The 23,923-nt window shown below is 27.3% G+C and overlaps 2 protein-coding genes across 2 annotated transcripts; one reads left to right on the forward strand and one right to left on the reverse strand.

Moving 5' to 3' along the window:
• Positions 1-3,218: 3,218 nt before the first annotated feature.
• LOAG_18140 (apoptotic enhancer 1 protein) lies at positions 3,219-17,462 on the forward strand (the record flags this gene model as incomplete). The annotated part of the gene is made up of 14 exons (XM_020450807.1): positions 3,219-3,350; positions 10,676-10,758; positions 11,258-11,411; positions 12,020-12,196; positions 12,603-12,695; positions 13,016-13,276; positions 13,574-13,680; positions 14,026-14,355; positions 14,522-14,660; positions 15,055-15,321; positions 15,874-15,996; positions 16,303-16,422; positions 16,602-16,820; positions 17,037-17,462. 14 exons carry the CDS (start codon positions 3,219-3,221, stop codon positions 17,460-17,462), a joined length of 2,631 nt encoding a protein of 876 aa, XP_020305471.1.
• A 5,084-nt stretch (positions 17,463-22,546) lies between these two features.
• LOAG_04499 (hypothetical protein) lies at positions 22,547-22,864 on the reverse strand (the record flags this gene model as incomplete). The annotated part of the gene is made up of 1 exon (XM_003140036.2): positions 22,547-22,864. One exon carries the CDS (start codon positions 22,862-22,864, stop codon positions 22,547-22,549), a length of 318 nt encoding a protein of 105 aa, XP_003140084.1.
• Between the last annotated feature and the right edge of the window lie 1,059 nt (positions 22,865-23,923).

Consider the following 23,923-nt stretch of genomic DNA (forward strand, 5'->3'; position numbering starts at 1 on the left):
CTATTGCATAAAGTAAGTAAGCAAGTACTATTGCATAAACTAAGTAAGCAAGTACTATTGCATAAACTAAGTAAGCAAGTACTATTGCATAAACTAAGTAAGCAAGTACTATTGCATAAAGTAAGTAAGCAAGTACTATTGCATAAAGTAAGTAAGCAAGTACTTTTAGATGAAGTATGCAAGGAAGAACTTTTGGATAAAGTAAGTACTATTGGATGAAGAGAGCAAGTTTTGGATGATGTATTATTGAATAAAAAGCTAGATAAAGTAAGTAAATACCAGAACTTTCCCTTCATTCATTCATGGAAGATCACTTCTTGTTTGCTTATTTTGTTTATAAAGGAATGTTGTGGTTTCTTTCAGGGCGGTAGTGTGACATTTACGCTATTCATTGATTAGCAGTAGTAGTAGCAACAACATTCTGTTCGGATTGTTCAACTTCTCATTCTAAGATAATGTCAACAGATCGGTTTGATCATCATCCAAACGATGGTGTTATTGTCAACTCGTTCTTCCACTCTATTCTCCAAACTTCTTTCTTATCTATTCATTTATAAAATAGATGGATGGACGGATGGATGAAAATGATGTCGTCTATTTGTCATATAACAGTAACGAAACATTTTCATTTTTCATTTTGTCCTTTTTTTTTACTTCTCTTTCTCTCTCTCTCTCTTCTTCCTAAACCAGAATGTTACTATACAAAAAAAAAAACGTTCAAATAATTTCATTCATCTAACTATCCAATTATGAGTATGTAAACGTTTAATTAATGAATGAATGATTACTCATTCTGCCGATTAATACTTTTATTAATTGCTTTTTTTCTCGGCAAATAAATAAAGATAGAAAATGATTTTGCAATATCTTCATTAATTATCATATAAATGTAATCTTATCATTTATTCAGAAAATATCATTTACTCTTCAATTATATCATACTGCTTTGTTATCATAATTATCAGATAAGTTCAGAGAACATAAGCGATTTAATAACTGATATTATTTTCTTATTAGTTACTATGCTTTTGTAACATCCCTTGTGTTAACATATCTTCAACTTTTCTCAATAATTCCATTATAGCAATTACAGTTAATTGTTCACACAAAGACTTTTCGTCCTTCCTGTTTACCTTTTGGTGTCTTTATCTGTTTACCTTTTAGCGTTTTTTTATTTGATAATTAGAATTAATGTTAAAATGAAATGTATTTGTTGTCAATTCAAAATTAAATTTGAAACTGATAAGAATGATTACTTATCCGAAACAGCACTCTTATTAATCTTTCGTAGTATTTCAGATTCATTGTAGATTGGTATAGTCCATTTATAGCCTAAAAGATTCTAGTGAAAATAGTCTGTTCGATTGTGGTACGCTAGAATTCCTGATTAAATAGACTTGTAGTGTGTGAAATACGAGACTATCTCTATACCTCTATACTTATACCTCATGCATTGATTTGGCCAAATATGGTCATTTTATCAGACCATATCAATGATATCATAGTATTTAAATATTATAGCTATATTCTTTCTTCTAGCCTTATTTGAGGCTTTGCTACAAAATATTGGTGAAGTTTAGCCATTGATAAATGTTTAAAATGGCCAAGAAAGCTATACCCTTTATAACTTGGCACATAATCTTTGGTCAGTAGTATTGAAAGGGTCATTTTCGTCCATTCAGTATCATTTAGTTTTTCAAATTTCATCAAAATCTGTCGCTTTTTTTTTTAATCCACCACTTTATTTTTATTTAATTAGGGAATTTTAGTTATATTTATTTCCCTCATTTGTTTAGTTGGCTAATTATTCAGTTATTAAAATTGGATTTGTTTATTTTAATATTTGATTTAACATATATATAGTAATAGAGAGAGAGAGAGAGAGAGAGTGAGTGAAAGTGAGGCAATTTAAAAATAACATTGATTCCAATACTGTTGATATAATCTAACTGATAAGAAGGTAAAGTTAACTATTATTTCTAGCACTAAATTACTGTTTACGATTGCTCCTTATCATATCAAGAAACAAACATAGTAAGATTGCAATACTGACAATAGTTTGGAAAAATTATTCTTAATAATTTATTAATTTTTGATAACTTTTTCACATATAAGAGATATATGAATATACTAGTTCTTATATTTGAATCTTAATATATCGAATTTAAAATTCAAATTTGCTGATATTGTTCATTTAAAATTACCCCATTTATTAATTCATCAACTTCTTTGTAAACTTACTTTTTCACTTCCATCCATTCTACTTTCTTCTTTGTTACTTATTTCGAACTCATTTAATTAGCTTCTTATTGGTGACACTTATATGAAATCATCAAATCAAATACTTGATAAACAAAGCAAATAAATGAACATTCCATGCCTGAATTTTTTTATTATATTTATCATTTTCAGTTCGTTTATTTTATTTTCAGTTCGTTCAATTTATATTCAAATTCTTCTTTTGTCGTGACACTTCGACAATGATTATTACACTGTCGCAAAAATGAAACTATTTTTAGCAATGAAATTATTATCGATAGAATTGAAATTTATTTTAGTTTATTTTTTCAGATTTTGATTTGCTTAATAATATCAACAAACCTGATCGTTTACAGTGATATTATTACGAATGTTATCATTATTGATCATGTCGCTTACAGTTATATCACTACGAATGTTATCAGATTGATTAAATCAGTAGATCTGGTGTGTTTCTAGGATATGTATAAATTGATGATATATTTGGTAGTGTAAGGGTGACACTTTTATCAGTTTATCAACTGATATTTAATGAGCATATAAGACTGATTAAATTAGGAGCATACAATAAGTTCTGAATACTTGAACAGTGTAATAATAAATGCTTCCAAAAATTTCATTATCCAATGATTGCTTGCCTTTATGTATTTAATTTTATCACTTATAAGCATAATTGAATTGCTTATCAACTAAGTAATTCTTCCTTAGCTAATTAGTCTTGATTAGTTAACCGATCATTTTATTTTAATTGAAAATATTGTGCTAAATAATCTAAAATCCTAATACTGCTATAGGATTATTTATATTTTGATGTAAATATTTCATGCATTATTTTGTCGTTGCTTTTTAATTTTCGTAATTTTTCATGATCTATTTTCAATTCACGTTTTAATCAATCAATTTTTTAGTTAACGATTTCCAGTTCCTCATTCTCTACAAACATTTCGTAGTTATAGCTAATGTATGGATACAATCGTACTGCTGCTAATAGTTGTAGTAATGGTAATGGTATAAATGATGGTGTGGAACTGATACATGCAACTGATTCATTGAGTAGGATTCAATCAAATAATGGTTTTCTTCCTTCAAAGGTTAGATTTAAAAAAAGAAAAATTAAATTAAAGAAAAAATTAAAGAATTAAAATTTAAGAAATTAAAGAATTATCATTCATATCCAGAAAAAATAAGAAGAGAATTTAGAGGGCGATGGAATTTTTTTCTGATATAAATAGATTTAAAGTAATTAATAATTAGAATTAATTTTTTAATTTGCAATGATTTTATTCAAAAAAAGACGAAGAATTACAATTCAATTTTAAAAATTCCTGCATAGGAAGTACCATTCATATCCGAAAAAAAAGTGACGAAAGAATTTAAAGGAAGATGAAGTTTTTTTTCCTATAAAATTAAAAAATGTTTAAGTTTCTTAATTTAATTGCACCTTTCCCTTTATTCACTATCAATTCATTAAAATGCTAATAGTAGTTACATCATTTTTTTCAACTTAATTTATTTACAAATTTTTACATTTGTCATTAGTTGGAAATTAAATTCAAATAATAAACTCTATAAGTTCTTGTCCATACATTTAGTGACTCCCACATAAGATATACTGTTTACTTTTCCCTATGTTATCTTTGTTTAAATCATCTTTACATAATTGTCATCTTTGCATAATTGTTGCATAGCCTTCCTTTTTTTTTTTTCAACAGAAGATAACCAACTGACCAACAAAAAATGAGGAACAATTTTAGAATGATCTTAAATATTCTCTCAATATCTATAATGTCATTCTATCTCGTTTATTTTTCTTTTTTTTTTCACTTTGTACAACAATCGTATGATTTATCTAAATATCATGTCTATCCGAATTTTCGATGCAGTACCTCTTTTACTTGGATCATAATAATATATCAATATGGAATAATTACCAAAGATTACTCATATGACAAAGTAATTAATTAAAAACTACTACACATTTTAACAATCATTTTTTAATTTAATTCTCATTTCTTGCAGATGAATAAATATATAAACTTAGTTTTCTATCTTTTCCCGTTGTACTTGGTATGATAGTTTATCGTTTATGTAGTTTTGACTGAAAGTCTAAAACTTCTTCATACATTTCAAGTGGACTTTTGCATTATCTAAGGTCAAGCATTCGGGAACAAATAACCGACAAATAAAGTACATTTTTATAGTATTGACCTCTAAAACTGACAATAAGTCAAGTAGGTATTCAGAAATAAACGAAGCATAAAGAGCATTTTTGCATATTGACCTCCAACACTGACATTAATAAGTCAGGTAGGTATTCAGGAACAAATAACTGGGGCATAAAGTGCATTTTTGTAACTTTGACCTTTCACATTGATATTAACACTGATTAAATTTTTTTTTTTTTTTTAAATTGATGAAGTGGAACAAAAGGAAATGTTAGTTAATTGATGTCATGAAGTTTCATGAATTGTTACAAATGTGATTCATTGCATAATTCTTATTAACTTAGTAGAGAAAATGTATAAGTAAATCACGTTTTGAAAAGTTCAATTCACCCAAAAAGACGGACCTTATTAGGTCAAATCTTCATCATCGCATTTTCCATATATGATTCCAATACTATTACCGATTAACTTTTGTTATGCTATCTTTGTTGCGCTACTTTGTCCACTAACCACTTCCTTCCATCGATTTGTCATTTGTCATCTGTCATTTTACATTTTATCTTAGCAGAATTCAACGAATGATTTATTCGTATCTTTCTTAGATTTCATTTATTATTATTCCCAACATTTGACGGTTAACATTTAATATTTTTAATAAATTTTTCTGATAACAGTCATTTCTAATGTTTATTAATTTATTCTTTGTTCCACAGATTTCTTTTTTAACAAATTTTTCCTTTTTTGAAATTGGAATTGTTTTTCTTTTCTTTTTTTCTTTTCTTTTTGGTGAATTTTTATTCAATAATTTGACGATAGAACAGGTTTAGGTGATATTCAAGGATTAGTTCAAAGGAAAAAAAGGACAAAGATGAAAAATAGATGGGAATTAATCGTTGTTGACACTAAATAACAGATTAAGGTGACACTTATAGTTAATCACCATCTTCAAATATTATCATTTATACTCCATTACTTAAAATATATAATATTCTTTCTGGTAAAATGACTATTAAATCAATCATTCATTCAATTATTAACTATAGTTTTCAAAATGGTTCCGGAAAGGTTCGGATTTGAAATTATGGTTTGTAGATAAATCGGAAAATATTGCATTATTGTTTTTCGATCTTTTATTTTTTTTCTGCCGTTATCAAAGCTTTTCTAATAATAATTAATCAATAAGTAATAAAGAAAGTGGTAATTATTCAGAAAAGCTTAAAATCTTAAATTCTTTTAACCAGATAATCTTGAAACTGAAGTTACCCTCTCTCCTGCTTTCAAAAAAAAATGGTCTATTCCAATTTTGATGATTTCGTAGAATAATTATTCCATACAAATCACTACTTTCAAGTAAATATATCATCCATCATTCATTCCTTTACAAACTATTTATCGTAACTTTGTGCAATAAATTTTTCAATATGCGAGATAAATTGTTTCCAGACTATTTCAGACTATTTCGTCAGTTTTTCCGTTTCCGTTTTTCTCAATGTATTGAACAAATACCGGACTAATGTTATTTCTACACTGGCTAATCCCATTTCATTCATCCGAAAGTTTCAAAATATTATCGGAAAGTCGTTTTAAAAGTGGCCTAGTAAAAATTCAACGAAATTTTCCAGTTCATCCATCTTTTAAATTTTTTCGTCCGCCACAACAAGATTTATAATTTTCGGTTTAAAGGTACTATGATATAGATTTTGAAAATATTTACATAAAGTTGGTTGAATTCCTTTGGGACTGTTAATTAATATTTCCTCCAATAATTACTGTATATATGCGTTATTCGTTTGACTACTGTATATGTGTTTGTTTACTTGAAATTAATTAGAGTCATGGAGATTTTTAAGCATGCTCTTGTATGCTTCGAAAGATTATTTGTTTTTAATTTCTCAAACTTTTCTGCAAATTAACTTCTCTTCTAAATGTTGTCGCAAGCAACTTTTCTTTTGATGTTGTCGCAAACAATTTCTTTTAAATTTTGGCGCAAAATAACTTTACTTCTAAAATTTGACGCAAACAATTTTTGGTCGCAACAACCTTTCTCCTAAATGTTTCAATTAACATTACATTGCAATATTCCAACATTGTCTTAAAATGTTCCTAAAGAAATATATTTGGGATATATGGATGTTGTATAAAAGTTTTGCCGACATTTGTTCATTTCTTTGCTTCTTTTGTCATTGTAATATTATGAGAGAGAGAGAGAGAGAGAGAGAGAATGATTGATAAATAAAATATCCTTTATTTGAGAGCGCTGATACGATTGAGAAGCTAAAATGCATCCTTATCTACCTTTTCAATATTTTTTTACAAATTTTAACTTTAGCTGGCGATAAAATTAGTGGTGATAACAAACAGATAGCTGCTGTTAGTTAATTTGAGAGATATGATAATGTAAGCTGCGGAGAAGAATTTCTCTCTCCCTTTCTCTCTTTCTTCTTTATGGCAAAAAAAAGAAATCTTTTCTTTCTTTCTTTCTCTTTCTCTCTCTCCTTTCTTCAGGTCAAAAAAAATTTCGTCCATTAGCGCCATGCGTTGTAGGTAGTAGCATAAAAAATGAAATTGATAATATTACACAAATTAAAAACGGAACGATGACCTTAAAGATTATAATTTGTGTCACAAAGTTCACTTCCACTTCATTTCGCGCATATACCCATTAAGTCAAAGATCAAAAAAAAAATTTCCGCTTGAATAATTCCGTTAAAGTTAACATAGTTCAAAGGTTAAGCAAACATATTTAATGATATCATTAGTGATATTAATAGTTTAAAATAATGCTTCCGTATTTCTCTTTTTTTTTCTGTTTGAAAATTTTCTAGACATTAATCATTCTGGACAATTTATCATAACTGAATTTAATGCTAACACTATTGTTAATACTATCAGTTAGTGACAACTATCTTTCATCGTTTTGATTTTATCTTTTCCTTTGAGTTTTTTTGTTTTTCTTTTCAAGTTTAAAATATAAAATTTTTTCTCTTTTTTTTCGACTAAATATTTAAGCGGAAAAAAAAATGGAATTATTTCATCAAAAAAAATGTCAACTTTAACAATTGTCGGACGATAATAAAAGAAATAGAAAATGAAATTGAAAGAAGGAAGTGGAAATTTAAATCTTCCAATTTGGAATTAGACCTGAAGTCAATCATTACGTCGTCAGTCTTCTGAATCATCTTCTTGACACCATTTCTTTTTTTTTCTTACCATTTCTAAAACACTGCACTGATATTTGATGGAACTACACAGTACTTCTTCAATCTAATATAATCTAGTTATAATACATATGAATGATTCAAGTCGTGATAAGAGTTATTATTCTATTGATCAAATGATCAAGTATTATCATGAGAAGATACTTTCAGTATTATCTTGAATTATTGACAATTTATTAGGTATTGATAAGTTATGAGATTTTCTAACATTACTTTTGAAGAATTTTAATTAACATTTTCCGAAATATTTTACAAGTAGTAGTTTATCAGAGTTGGGATACTTTTTTTATAAAAATGTGAAATGAATCATTAATGAATATCTTCGTTTCTCTCTCTCTCACTCCCTCTCTTTTTTTCACGATGATATTAATGAAAAGACATGTGTTGGAATTGAAGGTGACACATCAATTCGGATCAATATATTCACATATATATATATATATATATATAAGCTATCTGTTAGTGGTCAGCAAATGACCATTGGTAGAAGTTGTTGAGTTAGGGAAACCAAAAGGTATACATACATTAATGAAGGAAGAACGATAGAGATGATCAGCGTATGTTCTTCCTCTACAGGTTACTCCTCTCTGTAATTAATCGTTGGCGACAGCGAAATTGTCGCTTGTTTCCTTCCCATGTCGCTTCATTCTATCTCCTCCTTCTTTCCTTGATCCGCTTACCTCTTTTCTGACCTTCATTTTACATCATTCTTGTTTGATTTTTAATTTGATCATATACCCTTCTCTACTTTTCCATATCTTTCATTATGTCTTCTATCATTTTCTTATATTCTATTCAAATTTTATAATCATCTTATAACGATCGACGATAGATGATCACCTTGAAAAAGCAGAAATTGAGGTACAATTTGGTTTGGTTCAGGAATCTCTCTCTCTCTCTCTCTCTCTCCCTTCCTTTCTTTTTTTCTTTTTTATCATTCATCCTTGTTACCTTTATTTTCAATTTCTTTTTTTTACAAGCTTAATTGTTGATTACTCTGTTCCTTTTCATTTTCTTCATCATCTTCCCAACGATCTCTTCTTTCAAATTCATTTCACCTCTAATAAACAACAACAACAATAACAATAACAATAACAACAGCAACAACAATAACAGTAACAACTTGTTGCAGTATCTTTTAAACTGTCACCCATTTTTACTTTTTCTAAATTTCTTCTTTCCAACTTCATCCTTTCTTTCTTTTTTAGCTGAAATTCCAAATTTTTCAAAATTTTACTAAACTAGTAAATTTCACTTTACCCATTTTGCAACAATTTCTTTCTTTTAAACTTGAATTTTTTTTTTTTGAAAATAATGCATAAAATCATTGTGATCATTTGTACAGTGAGATGCGTTTTTGTCTAAGTTTAATGTATCTTTGTGCATAACAATATCGTGGTTATCAGTACCGTGGTATCTTAGTTATCAGCATCGTGATATCTTAGCTACTGATACCGTGATATCATAGCTATGGGTACCATGGCATCTTAACTATCGATACTATGATATCTTACTTTATCAGATCCTGTGCTATCTTAGCTATCGTCATCATGGTACAATTTTTTACCCTCGAAGAATACGAAACCGCGAATGTACGGTGCAAATAATAACTCACTACTTTTTAGCTATTTCTGTCTTTTTTTTCTTTTTTTTCACATTCTTTTGTCATCTAATGTATTTGTCATCTTAGTTGGTTAAAAATTTTCATTTGTAATAAAATGCATAATATGCAAAAGGATCAATCAAAAATTGATATAATTGTTGCTCATCGATTGTATCAAATCCCAAACTATTCTTCCCATCCCCGCTTCCCCCGACTCTTTCCCCCGCTCTGCCCTTTTACCCGCTTCATTGTTTCCTTATATATCTCTAATCGACTTGTAATGTTTTTAAAATTTCTCTACTCTTTAAAGTTTTCATTTTTGTGTTTGACTTCCACGATATATATTATATATGCTTTATTGAAAATTAAACAGAGATTAAAAGTTGCTAAAATTCCTGAAATTCTATCCATCTTCATTTTATTTCAAAAATTTTAAACTTCTTATGTGATGTAATTTAAATTCGAAATTATTATATTCAATTTATTCACTTCCAATTTAATTTTGTAATCATAAATTAGCTTGTTTTTCAATTTAATTGTTTTTCATTGCCAAATTAATTTTACGACCATAAATTAACTAATAGTAAGCTGGCAATATAACAGTAATAGTAATTTTAAATTTTACTTCTCATTTCATAACACTTTCATTAATGCTTAAGTATTATATTTTGCAATCCATTTGATGCAAACGTATTGTTCAATTTCTGATCATTCAAACATTTTTATCAATGTTAATAATTATGCAAACATAACTTTTTCATGAATATACCAATATCCCATCTTTCCTTTCCTATTTTAAATATTTTTTTTTCCCCCGATACTAACCAGTTTGTGCTATTTGTGGAAATTTGACTGCTAATGATGATAGTTATAGGTAATTTTGTCTACCAATTGACAATACTTTGGAGCAATTTGTCTCATTTGACAATACTTTTGAGCAGTTTATCTCATTTGACAATTCTTCTATCATCAGCGATGATTTCTGATGTTCTCTAAAATAATGGAAAACTTCCTTACCTAATAATGGAAGCAATAATTTATAATTGATTTAATTAACCCATAATGTCAAAGCATTCAATTATCTGAAATGACACGTTGATGATACATTTTGCAATTGCAATATTTCCATTTTTGGAGTTTTTTTCCCCGATCATCCATTAATTTTAATGAAAAAATTTAGCGAGAAATTGTCAAATATGTTTAAATAATATCTGTCCGCTAATATTTTTCATATCTGTCCATACTTTTTCGTATAATACTGGAATAGAAGATGAAATTCTGGCAAATTTATTTAAAATTTGAATAATTCATATTGTATAATTTATAGGAAATGTTTCAAAAATTTATTTTGCAACAATATTTCTTAATGGATTTTTTTTTTGTATTTGAAAACTTTTTATTGGCTTAAAATAATCAAAATTCTTTTTTAGATGTCACATCAACCAATTCGTGTTGTTCAACCACCAACACAACACACAACATCACATTCAAGAGCTCAACGAAACTATCACGGGTGAGTTTTTTGCAAATTTTTATTCAATATATATAATAATGATAAGCACTTAATTAATAAATAAGAAGTTGAAGTTTTCCTAGTATTTGAAATATTTGTCAAATTTCAAAATTGGTTTCGTTGACTAAGATTTTTAAAAAAACCAATCGATTTTAATTTTTTTCATTTTTAAATATCACAATTATACTTGATAGAGAAATGATATATTTCTAAGGCGTTAAAATTTATTCCACTCCTGAATAAATTCTACATTTTTGAAATACTACTTATGATATGATATGATATGATATGATATGATTGTGCATTCTGTGGGTAATGAAATGATTTCCCCCTATCCATAATTAATGGGTATTATCATAATTAGGAAAATAACTCGTTGGAAAGTGAAACATGTATAAATTAATTTCGATAGATAGATTAAAAAAATTATTACTTCACTAAGGTATGCTTAATTTAAAATTTAGAAGTTTGTGTAAATTATCAGTCAAATTCATTTCAGTTCCAGTTCAATCAAATATGATGACTTAGTGCAAACTGCGGAACAACAACGACGCTTGATTGACGCTAATCGTCGAATGATTCATGATCATGAGATACGTAGAAACCGCGGTATTGATAATGCACCCATACGTTTAGCTGTACTCCGGAATGAGGTTTATATTATCAAGGTTTAATAGAGATAGGGAAAGTAGTAATTACAAATGATAAGTTGTTTTAATGATTATATTAAAAAGATTAACATGCAGATTATATAATGAATATCAGCTTCTTATAACAATCGCTTTTTTTTTTTTATGTTCACTGTTAACATACTACAAAACAATAATTATCATATCTAATTTTAATAAAATATATGAATGTTTAATTTGTAGTTAATGAAGATTAGACTGAAATAATATTAAACTGAAATGAATTACCAAACATAATTTAAATGCTAAAACTTTTATTACGAAATAAAATCCCATTTTTGATTATTTTATAAGAGGACAAATTGGTTAAATGTCTAAATTGAAGACTTTTAATATTAATTTTAATTTAATCAGATTTTTATTCAATAATTAGTGACGTTTAAATTTGACAGAATTTTTAAATGATTTTCTTCTTTTTTCTTTTTTCGATAAATTATGAAATCAAATTTTTTCCCCTTTCATTTTTATCATTTAAATCATTACCGTTTTATTTTTATTTTTATCATTTTAATCATTAGAATTAAACTCACATCCATTTTTCTATTCTATTATATTTATTTTCAATTTTATAGATACTATTTGAGGAACGTGAAATGGCTCGTTTAAAAATGTTAGAAGATGAAACACAACAAGCATCAAATCGTCGAATAATAGCTGAACGACAATTGAATAATTTGCAGATTAATTATACGTCACAAGAGCAACATTTACGAAGTGTTATCTCTAAGATTAGTTCCTTACAAACACAAGTATGTTATATTGTTTTTTATCAAAGTTTAATTTAGTTTAATCTAATTACATGCTTCAATTATTTTCAGCTGTCTAAAATTAGTGTACAGTGAAGCGTCATCTTTCATAAGTGTAATCTTCTCTTAAATATAAAACTAAATGAGATCAGATCTAAACCGCAGTGGTAATGATCAGTTACTTTGAATAAGGTTATGTCACATGAAAAGATTAGATTGAAAATCTGAATAAAAAAAAGACGATAGACAAATTGAAATGTATGAATTTATTGATCGATTTATATTTATTTAAATGTCATAAGTTAGTTAGAGTCAAATTGGAATGTAGGGTTAGTTGAGTAATATTTATTCAAAGTCAAAGGTTATTTAGAATTAAAAAACTCCTTTATTTTTGTTTTTTCGATTTAAGTTGGATATATTACGCCATCGTCGATTAATTGCATTAAATGCCGCTCGGGAACAGCAACAGAGATTAATGAGTTCACAAATAAAGCTTACAAACGTTAGTTTATTCAATTTTTAAATTTTTCTATTAATTATTCACTTTCACAATTTATTTATTTTATAGTATATAATCATAAGACGAAGAAATCATGTGTTATGGTTCATTGAGATTTTCTTCACTTTTTCTCTTTATCTTATTGAATTAAATTAAAAATATTGCGAGAATAAAAAGTATTTGTTCTTTTCAATATCTCATTTTTGTTATAATTTTTCCTTTTTTAATTTTAAATTGATACTAATGCCTGTACAACTAATCTATATTTAATTTATCATTTCTTGCTCTCTTATAATTATTTATTGCAAAACCGAACTTTTCAGACCGATACTATGCAAACATTGTTATCCGTAATGCCATCACTAACCACAATATCGAACAGTGATATCATTCTACAAAATGATATCAGTGGATCAAAATCATCAATATTACCATCAACGCAGCATTCAGTAGTATCGCATAGTAATCAACAAAATGATATTAGGATGTTACGACAGATTTCATCGATCTCCGATTCTGAAAAGCCAACAAATCCTTCTTTTGATTTGCCTTATCGCCCACGAGCATCTGTTGAACCGTTTCAGGTAATCTGTTTACATGATTAATTGAACTGAAATTTCAATTTTCTTGTTATCCAGTTATTTAGCAAATCATTTACCACAATCATTTACCTTTCCTTATCAATATTTATATTATTCTAATGAGTTTACAGTCCAAATAAAGCATTTCGAATTCTTAACAATATTTGGATTAGATCAAATTTATCAAATGGTTGTTATTTTCCTGTTCCTTTTTTGGTTATTATTTTACATTTGTATACTGGATTGATTGAAATATCATTGGTGCATGATTCAGGATATGAAATAATAGTTTGTTTTTAGGTTAATCAATCGAAATCTCTTGTGGATACTAGATCTGAATTGTCTTCAAGTTGTCCTCCTCAGCTACTAAACGTGCCATTCAATACTTCCAAATTTAAAAAAGATGGGTACGATATTTTATTGCATCTTTGATAAAATTACAGTAGTGCATTTTAGCCGATTTACCTGCATTGCTATAGTAAATCGATGAGAAGTTCGGAATATAATTTAAGAAAAAAGTTGGAAAAAAAAAGGAAGAAGACATATTCCTACCAGGAAAGATTTTTGATGCAATTTTTTGAATTGTTACGCTTGATTTGTTTTATAAATCATCTTTGCAACCATTATTGTTTGCTCAGTATATCTATCCCCAAAAATCATTTCTATATTGAAATATTTTTCATTCTAAGATTAAAACTTTAAAAAATTTAAATAATCGATTTTCAAATTTGAATTATATTTTGATTTTACAGAGCGAATTTCACCGTTGACCGTAATAGCTCACCATCACCACCGAAAGATCCATATCCAACAGTTGAAAATACATCCGACAATAAAACAATAAAATTGGATGAGAGAATATTTGATACAGCTGATCATTTGAATAAAAAATTATCATCATCAATATCGGAAATAGTAGAAAAGCATCAAATACAACAACAGAAGAGTATGATGATAAAGTCAAATAGTACTATGATACAGCAAAATAAACAGTTGGCATTAGATCTGGTCGATAATATGAAACTAACAAGAGCTGATCAAATCTCTATACGACCTGATACATTGCGCGCTGCAAAGAGAAGGTTCGAAAAAAATTTTTTTTTCATTTTTTACTTTGAGGGATTATGAATTTACTTTATTATTTAACCAATTTATTCTAATATTTATTTGATTATTACTTATTACACAACAAGAAATTGAATAGATTCAAATTATCTAAGCATTGCAAATTTTATTTTCTCTATTTAGGTCATGGGCTCTTCAAGATAGTGCATCATGTAATGAAACAGAATATATCCGGAAAATTTTACTTGACGAACAAAAAAAAGGTCGCACTCATTTATTGGTCGGATGTAATATTGGCAACCTTTTTACCGTTGTAAATAAGGTATACATATATACTGTAATTATTCTTTGACAAATGTTAATTTAAGTTGAACAATAAGAGATTTCTTCATTTTTTTAATAAAATTTAGTTTCAATTAAATCTTGTGTATTTCAAAATATTTATACTCTCTTCTGCTATAAAATAAACGAACCGATTGATCGATGATTAGCTCTAAGCCTGGCTGATATACATTTTGAAATCTTTACCGGATAAATTAATTGAACCAATCAGGTATATTAGCAGTTATTCATCATTAATTTAACACATATATTGTAAGGTACTGTGACACCATAGATCACTTGGAATTTGCATGCAAAATGTATGGGATAAATTTTAAATTAATAATATAGAAGATCGTTTAGTGCCAAGTTAGATTGACCATACCATATTTTAGAATACAATAAATAAATCAGAAATAATCCATGAAGAAGAAAAGGACGCTATAGAAGATACTGTAGCAACGCCTAACGAATATATATGTGAACTTCTTATGAGGGATATTCAACTTGATGAATTACCGATTGAAATTGAGCATCTGGAAGAATATGAACAAGAAAAGGTATTTGTTAGCAATGAATTTACCGGAGAAATGGCAGATGAAATGGATGAGCAAAAGAAAACGTCCGGTATTGCAGAACTTATCAAGCCATTACCCGAAAAGGTATTTCAATTACTTTTCACTTTTCAAATCTGTACCTCTCTTTTCAATTGTATAATTTGCAATCTTGTTATGTTATTCGATTCTTAGGATTTACTTCATCTTTTATTCATTCATCCATCCATCTCTCTATGACATGTCATCATGAAATGGATGTACTAATAGTTGAGTTGTTTTTATTGATGTAAATACTTCGGGATATTCCATGAATACACTTGGAATGAGTCAATAAGCCAGTATTGAATGATGCATATTGGGTTAAGTAATTCCAGTATACATCATTAGCTGATTAAAATGGATTCATATGTGTTATGTTATGCTTACCGGTTATTGCCTCCCTGATAGTTTTTTTTTTTTGTCATATTTGAAATTTCATTATTTCAAATTGTCAAATTAAAGGAAGATTTGAAATCACAAAAAATTCCTAAGAAGATTTAATTTCTGTTTCTACTTTTTCCTTTAATTTTTTTTATTTTTCTCTTTTTTAGTTTCTATTTTTGGTTTCTACTTTTAACTTTTTTTTTTCGATTAATTTCTTTTTTTCCTCTGTTTTAGGGTATTCTTCGTCACAATAAAATGAAAAACATTTCAAGAAAAGTGGTTTTTGATCCGTTAGCATTACTGTTAGATGCAGCTTTAGAAGGTGAAATGGATCTGGTAAAAGCAAGTGCCGCAAAGGTTTTTTTTTCTTTCTGCTATAATTTTAGAATAAAATTTATGGTGGTAACTTTTATTCCGACCGCAAATTACAAATTTTCGAAATGTTCTTTTATTGTATTCCAAAGATTTCATCTTTTGTAAAAATAATAATGTTAACTTCGAAGATATATCATAGTTTCCGAGTTTTTCCTCTGCAAAATTAGCAGTAATTGTAGATAGAATTATCGATTGATTTTTTTTATATTGGAATTAAGGTTCATTGATTAATTCCCTCGAATTAAATATCACTGCCTAATGTCTGTATTTTATTTTTTTTTTTGTCAGTTGCCAAATATATCAGCATGCAACGATGAAGGTATTACAGCGCTGCATAATGCAATTTGCGCTGGTCATTACGAGATTGTACGTTATTTGGTGGATTCATTTGCTGATGTAAATGCTCAAGTATGTTAAGCATTTTTTTTTTAACTTTTACTATTTGGCTGGATTTGTAATTGGAAAACTTTAAATTTTCTATTTTTGAAACTTTTTTCAAAATTACAATAGAACCTTATCATAATTTCTTAATAAATATTTTTTCATAATTTTAATTATGATTAAAATTTAGGTCATTGTGTATTTAGGATTCAGATGGTTGGACACCATTACATTGTGCTGCATCATGTAACAATTTACCAATGGTAAAATTGTTGGTGGAAAATGGTGCTTGTATTTTTGCACAAACATTATCAGATCTAGAAACACCAGCTGAAAAATGTGAAGAAGATGAAGATGGCTATGAAGGTTGTCAACTCTATCTTAAAGCTGCTGATCAGGAAGCCGGAATTGTGAATGATGGATTAGTAAATTTTTTTCTGCTTTTCTTTTGTTTTTTCACTACAAACTTTTGTCATCATACTATAATGTATCTTCACCATCTGGAAGTAATTTTTATGAAAATTATTTTTTCAGTGATTGAATTTCGAAAAAAAAATTCATTCATTTGTTTTTCAAGAATTTTTCAAACAAATTTGATTAATTTGTTTAAATTTATTAGCTATAAAATAAATTTTTTCCAGATGTATGCAGCGTATGACTATGAGAAAGAGCAGGATGATGAATTAAGTTTCTCCATTGGTGCATGTTTGCGGGTATTAGAAAAAGGTGTCAACGATCAGACATGGTGGCTTTGTGAGATTGTAACGGAAGATCACTGTAATATTAGAGTTGGAACAGCTGAACAAGGCTTAGTACCACGAAATTACTTATCACTCTATCCAAGCTTATCAAAACGAAGTGCTAATTTCAAAATGTTTGATTTACCACAATTACCTAAAATTCATGAATCAAAAAAAGATAATATGGATGTTAAAGAATGGCGAAGGAGTAGTAGTAGTAGTAGTAGTAGTAGTAGTAGTAGTGGTAGTTCAATGATGGGAAAAATTACTGAGGAAAATCATGATGGGACAATTATTGAACAATCAGTGTCAATCTCTGTTTCATAGTTTCAATCATCATTTGTATGTGATATTGTCGCATAACATAACAAATTAATATTTCCACAGAGATTATTTTAATAATTTTATGAGTTTATATGTATCAAATCAGAAATTTTATTTTTTGTTGAAGGAATTTATTGAAAATATTGAAATTATTAAATGATTTGTTTTTTAGCAATTCATCAATTAAGAGCGAATCTTATAAGGTTAGTTATCTAAATTTATACTTAATATATTCAATTAGTATTTAAGTTTTATACATTTCTTATACACTTCATGCTAATAATTGTCGTATTCCTGCTAATTTTAAATGCAAATTAATAATTTTGATTTTTTTTTTGCAATCATTTAATAAATCTGATAAATGCTTTCAGAAAAATCTTTTTTTTCATCTCTTTCAAGTTTTTCTTTTTTCCGTATTTCATTCCACATTTTTCATGATGCTTTTAGTTTTTTTTCTTCTTTTGTTAGTGTACTCATAAAGTTTATTGTTGAATTCAAAATTCTTCTTTAAAAAAAATTTGATTAAATTTTTATTTAAATTTATTACTGTTCGCTATGATATCTTTTCACTGATATATTTTCACTATTTAAATTCCGGTTTTTGTTGAACTGAAATTATTATATTTTGGATGTTTTCATGTTCTTTTTCAATTCTCTTGTCACGATGAATGAATATTCCATTCTTTTGCTATAATTTTTGTATTTTTCAATCATTTTTACACCTCATATTTTTCATCGCATTTTAGTTATATGATGACTATTCCCATTCTTAATTAAATTATTTCCTCAAATACTGTATAATCTTTCCTTTTTGCCAATTTGAATTTCATTTATTATTCAGTGATTTGTTCATTTTGAATTATTAATTCGATTACTTAAAATTTAGCTTATTTCAAGTTCCAATTTAGTTATATTTGCAATTGAATGATAAGGAATTTTTTTTTCCTGAATTTATATATTTCATTTCTCTAAGTGCTAAAAAGCAAAACAAGAAAAAAATAAGTGAATTTCGAAGATGTAAGAGGGAAAAAAACGAACAAAAAATAAATTATCCTGTTTGTTTGTATATACGAATGTATGATTTTTGATCTAATTTACTTTGCCACAATAAAATTTTCATTAATGTGAGATTTGATTTAATGTCAGATATCTTTGCAAAATGTTTAATTTGACGCAAAAAGAGAGCGATCATGGAATGTTAATTATTCAAGATATCTTCGATAATTTCTAGATAACTGGAGATAATAAATGATTAATGATTGTAATTGATGTAAAATTTATCCTGCAATTAAGTATAACAAAAAATCTTTCAAATGATTCTAGCAGTCCGGAATTCCGGAATTCTCATGTAGCTAAGTTTCATGCAATAACTATTTTCTAATGATAATGAAATGAAGCATTTTGCTTTGGTTCTAATTAGTTGGTAACAAAAAACTACTTTATGATTTTGATAAGTATACTTACCAAAAAAAAAAAACTGCTATGCGACTTTGATAAGTATGCTACTTTGGGTTTTGATGACAACTATATTTTGATAGTAACTATAAAATATAATAACTATACATTTAGTGGGAACTGATATGGTGATTTGAATACGTACAGTGAGCTTACCTTCGATATGATTAATACGTACATTTAGATTATGATAACAAAAGTAATCTATTATAATGCAAATGAAAATTAGTCAAAAGATAAGTTATATTAGATGGATTTGTATTTTCTTTTTCCTTAATAAGAATTTCAATTTCACTATGAATTATTCCGCTTTTCCGGTTTTGATAGAATAAAAGCAAACGTTGCCAGCAGCAATTTTTCTGTCCGATTAACTTATTCTTGTTTTGGCTCATTTAAACTATTCCAATGAAGCAGAATAAAAGTAAAACATAGAAATAGCAGCTTTTAAATCTAAACTAAATTAAATTTGATTTCATCCATCTAATGGAGAAACGAAGAAGGAGGAGGAGGGATTCATCATTTCTCATCATTCATCTTTTCTCTCTCTCTCTCTTTTCTTAAATAAAAATTTTCATCAAATCTACGACGACATCTTTCCTCCTTGCAAAACTCCGATCCTTTTTCCTTCCGTACATTTCATTAATTTTTCCATCATTTAATCTGCACATCCTTAGCTTTTATATACTTCCTTCCTTCCGGATAACCTAACTTCGTCGTTTTTCTTGACGTTTTAAATCATTAACATTTTGTTGAATTGAAAATTTCGTTTTATTATTTATCGTTAACCATACAAATTGATTTGTAATCTTTGATTCTTTCCAATACTTTTTAAAAACAATTCCATTTTGGGTCACTTTTTTTTTCCTTTTTAAATTTCATTGTTTTTCACTTTGAATAATTTTTAAAAGATATAATTAACAACTTTCATTGAATTAACAATATCTTTCAGCAAAACAAATGAAAATATTTTCATTTAAAAATTTTTCAACTTTTTATTTAATCAAACCTGTTCGATGTAATTTTTATCCAATCAAACCTAATCGATATCGTTTTTGTGTAATCAGACTTGATCGATATCATTTCTAATCAAACCTGGTCGATATCATTTTCCACTATCAATTGATCATTGATGATACATGCCATATAAAAAAAAACTGTACTAAATGAAAGAAAGGGAGCAAAAGTAAGAAGAGAGGACGAAAAAAGATGACATTTGAAACTTTCTGAAGAGCTTACCTGATCATATTAATATTTTCCGGAATCCCAAAATACGGAATACAATTTCTTTTTTTGGTAATAATTTTATATGCCGTAAAAAAAATTTCTCCAAAAAATTATCAGAAAAATTGGACAGGAAAATTATGAGGATTTTTTCAATTTTCTTTTTTTTTTGCGGTAAACAGATTCGTTGAGCAGATAATGTTCATCTGTCATACGAAAGTTAATTAAAAAATTGAGAGGAATCGATAAAACGAATTTTAAAATTGAATCATTTCTTCCTAACGAAGCGCGAAATTCCCAACTTCCTTTCGATCTAAATGTGTTATAAATAATTAAGTAGAAAAAAAAAAGGAAAATTTAATTTCCTGAAACAAATCTTCTAATTACGGAAGCTCAAATTATCAGCCAGATAGATAAGCAGGTGTCTTCAATGAGTGAATTTTAAGTTAAGTATGACAATTTACATTTGTGTCTATGTTCAATGATGAGAGGGTAAAGGTTTTGTCAAGGATTAGGCCTTAGAGGACAGTAAACAAGTGAGCCTAAAACTACTAAAATATTAGAATTTATAACGAAGAGGAAAGGATATGAAGGAAATGAGATGGAAAAAAAATTAAAATGAATTTTTTCTGTTTTTTTTATTGTTGTTCGTCCTCATTGGTAATTGTGTTGAAATAAATTGGTTGATAGCGCCCGGAGAAGAAGACGAAAGAGCAGAAGGTGGTCGGATGGCGGTGAAGTGCTTGTCTAAACAAGGATTACTTTATTCGGGGGTGGAATAAAAAAAAGAGAAATGAAAAAAACTATATCATATAGCTTGGCTAAGGAAAATGAGCCTTGGAACTTGGCATCGTTTTTTGGCTTTACAAAATGATAGAGAAACAACAGGTAACAGGAAATGGAAAGATGTGAAATTTGTTGGAGAGAAACAATATCAAAAGTAATCAGTCGGTTTTCCTGATTTTATATTTTTATTCCGGAATTCGGAAAGCTTTAAACCTCACAATATTATGCTATTACCGTTCGGGAAAATTCAAATTCTTGATCGGATCTTTTTTTTTATCCTGCCATTCCTAAAATTGACAGAACCGGATAGTATTACGGTAGAGAAATATAGAAATATCAAGATATAGAATTCTTCTTTTTTCTAATTTAATTTGTAAAATTTTCCTTGATCTCTTAAAACTTTTAAATAAGGTGTCTAAAATGCTTAAAACTTCGGCAAAACTTTTTTGCACACTATCAAATCTAGCAAAATTATATTAAAATTTTTGATTTTTTCCTTTTTGGATTTGTTTTCCCTGAAGCCTAAGCCAATATATGATTTACCTGGCTGAGGTAAGCCAATGATAGTAGTAATTAAGTTAATAATAATAATCAATGACAAGTCGATAAATTTTAGTGATAAATAGTAGTGGCGGTAATTAAAAATTAGTGGTGAAGAGGGAGGTGTTGCCATAGGTACCAAATGATATTATCCATTCGATACTTATTACTCATTTAATGGATTTGAATTGCTATAAATAGTTGATATGATTTCAACAAAAGTCAAATTATTCAAATGAAGTTGACTGACTAGTTGTTAATTAAATGATCGAATGTTAATCTCATAAGGAAGTGAAAATTGTTTACTGGAATGGAATAATAATTAATTCGTCCATTTAAAGATTACCTTAGCAAATAGCATTCACCTTCTTTACATCATCACTTTTATACAACATCGATTAATGATTACTTCACTTATTATTTTCTTATTGTATGCGTATTTTTTGCTTGGTAAATTACTCCACTATATTGTTGATTGAAAATGGCAATTAAATTTGTATATTCTAAATCATCCATTTACTTCAAATAAAAAAAACATGTAATAAATATTAGATCGAATAGAATTGCCAAAATTGATATGCATTAAACGAATTCTATTATAAATATCATCAGCATATAAGCAAAAAAAAGAGAAAAAAAAACCTAATCAAAAGTGATAATGTTTAACTAATAAAGTATATGATTAAGATAAAAATATAATTAAGACAGAATATAAGACTATGATGAAATATAACGCTAAAATAGGATATACGACTAGGATAAAGTATATGATTAAATTGACCATAGTAATCATGATTGTAATAATGGGATCACTTTCACTATGATATTAAGAGTATGTAACAAATATCACAACATTGATTCTATTTTAGTCTTTATGCTATCTTATCATTTCAAATAGTTAACTACGCTTGGTAGCACTCATTTATCTATTTCATTAATTAATTAATTGGAAAATGAAATGGTGGAATTAGAAATTTGCAATAAATAAAGATAAATGATAAATATTCAGACTTTCGATTATTAATTGGTGTTATTGGACAGGGAGATGAAAGAAACAGAAAGGATTTTTTTAATTAGAAACTTACTTACTTGTTATAAAATAAATTGCGGAGTTTACGTGTCTTCTGTATATACGTATGTGTATGTGTGTGTATGTGTGTATGTGTATATATGTGTGCGTGTATGTGTTTACGCGTGAATGGGTGTGATATGTGTGTATGTGTGTATATGCGTTTTGTGAGCATGTACGTGTATGTGTTTATGTGTATGCGTGTATGTGTATGTATGTGTGTATAGCGTGTATGTCTGTGCATGTGTGTATGTGTGTATACGTATATATATATATATATGTATGTGTGCGTGTGTGTACATACATATATGTGATTCAATTTTAATATATGCATGTTTATGGGTAACTTATCAATGTCATGTTTTTCTAATACAACAACCAATAAATCTATTAAAATTTGTAAATATTAAATTTATGGATGAGTCATTTTCATTTGTAATTTTGATCGTTTTTTCCTTTTCGTTTTCTTTATTTCAGCATTTTAATTTAAAATTTTATATTTTGGCTAACATTTTATTCCATTTTAATTAAAAAATGAATGAAAAGAAATTATTTGTCAAACTGAGAAATAAATTGAAACAAAAAAAAGGAAAAAAGAGCAAAAAGAGAATAAAAAATGATTGAAGGCTCATTCACAAAATTCCCGAGATATTTCAGGAAAATTGCAAATGTCAAAAAAGTTACTTTAATAAGAAAAAAAACTGTCACATGCAGAGAAAAGAATAATTGCTCATTTTACAATAAATAAATCACATAATCTGTAATAGTCCAAGTAATTTGGGCGTATAAAATAAAATTAATTCAAATAATAAATTAGCAATAGGTCGATAATGTTATAATGCTACCAATAATACTGTAATCTTTTTTCAGCTTGATTTTACTATTAATTAATTTAAATAATAAATCAGTAATAGATCGATAATGCTATTTACCCAATCTTTCATTTTTCAGTTCGATCAAACTAATAATTAATTCATACAAGAAATGAATAATAGATCGATAATGCTGTTTATATAATCTTTTTTTTTTCAGTTTGATTCAATGTTTACTATAAATAACAAATTTATATATTATATTTATATACGATACTATAAATAACAAATTTATATGTATGAATTATAAATTATTTATAAACAAATATTTATCATAATTGTTTCAAAAAAGAAATTTCTTGTAAAGTTTTGGATTTTTAAGAAAGAATATGTATTATAAATTTGAAATTCAATGAAATTATTTTCAATTATTTAATGGGTATAAATATTTTCTTTAAATTAAAAATATGTGATTTGAAAAATTCTCTTTCTTCCATTGATTGCTTAATTATTTTAATTCATTTTTGTCGCTATTTATTTAAAAAGTTACTAAAAACTTTCGGATGCAACCGATAATTTGC

This window comes from Loa loa, assembly GCF_000183805.2.
Source record: "Loa loa unplaced genomic scaffold supercont3.203, whole genome shotgun sequence".
NCBI lineage: Eukaryota > Metazoa > Nematoda > Chromadorea > Rhabditida > Onchocercidae > Loa > Loa loa.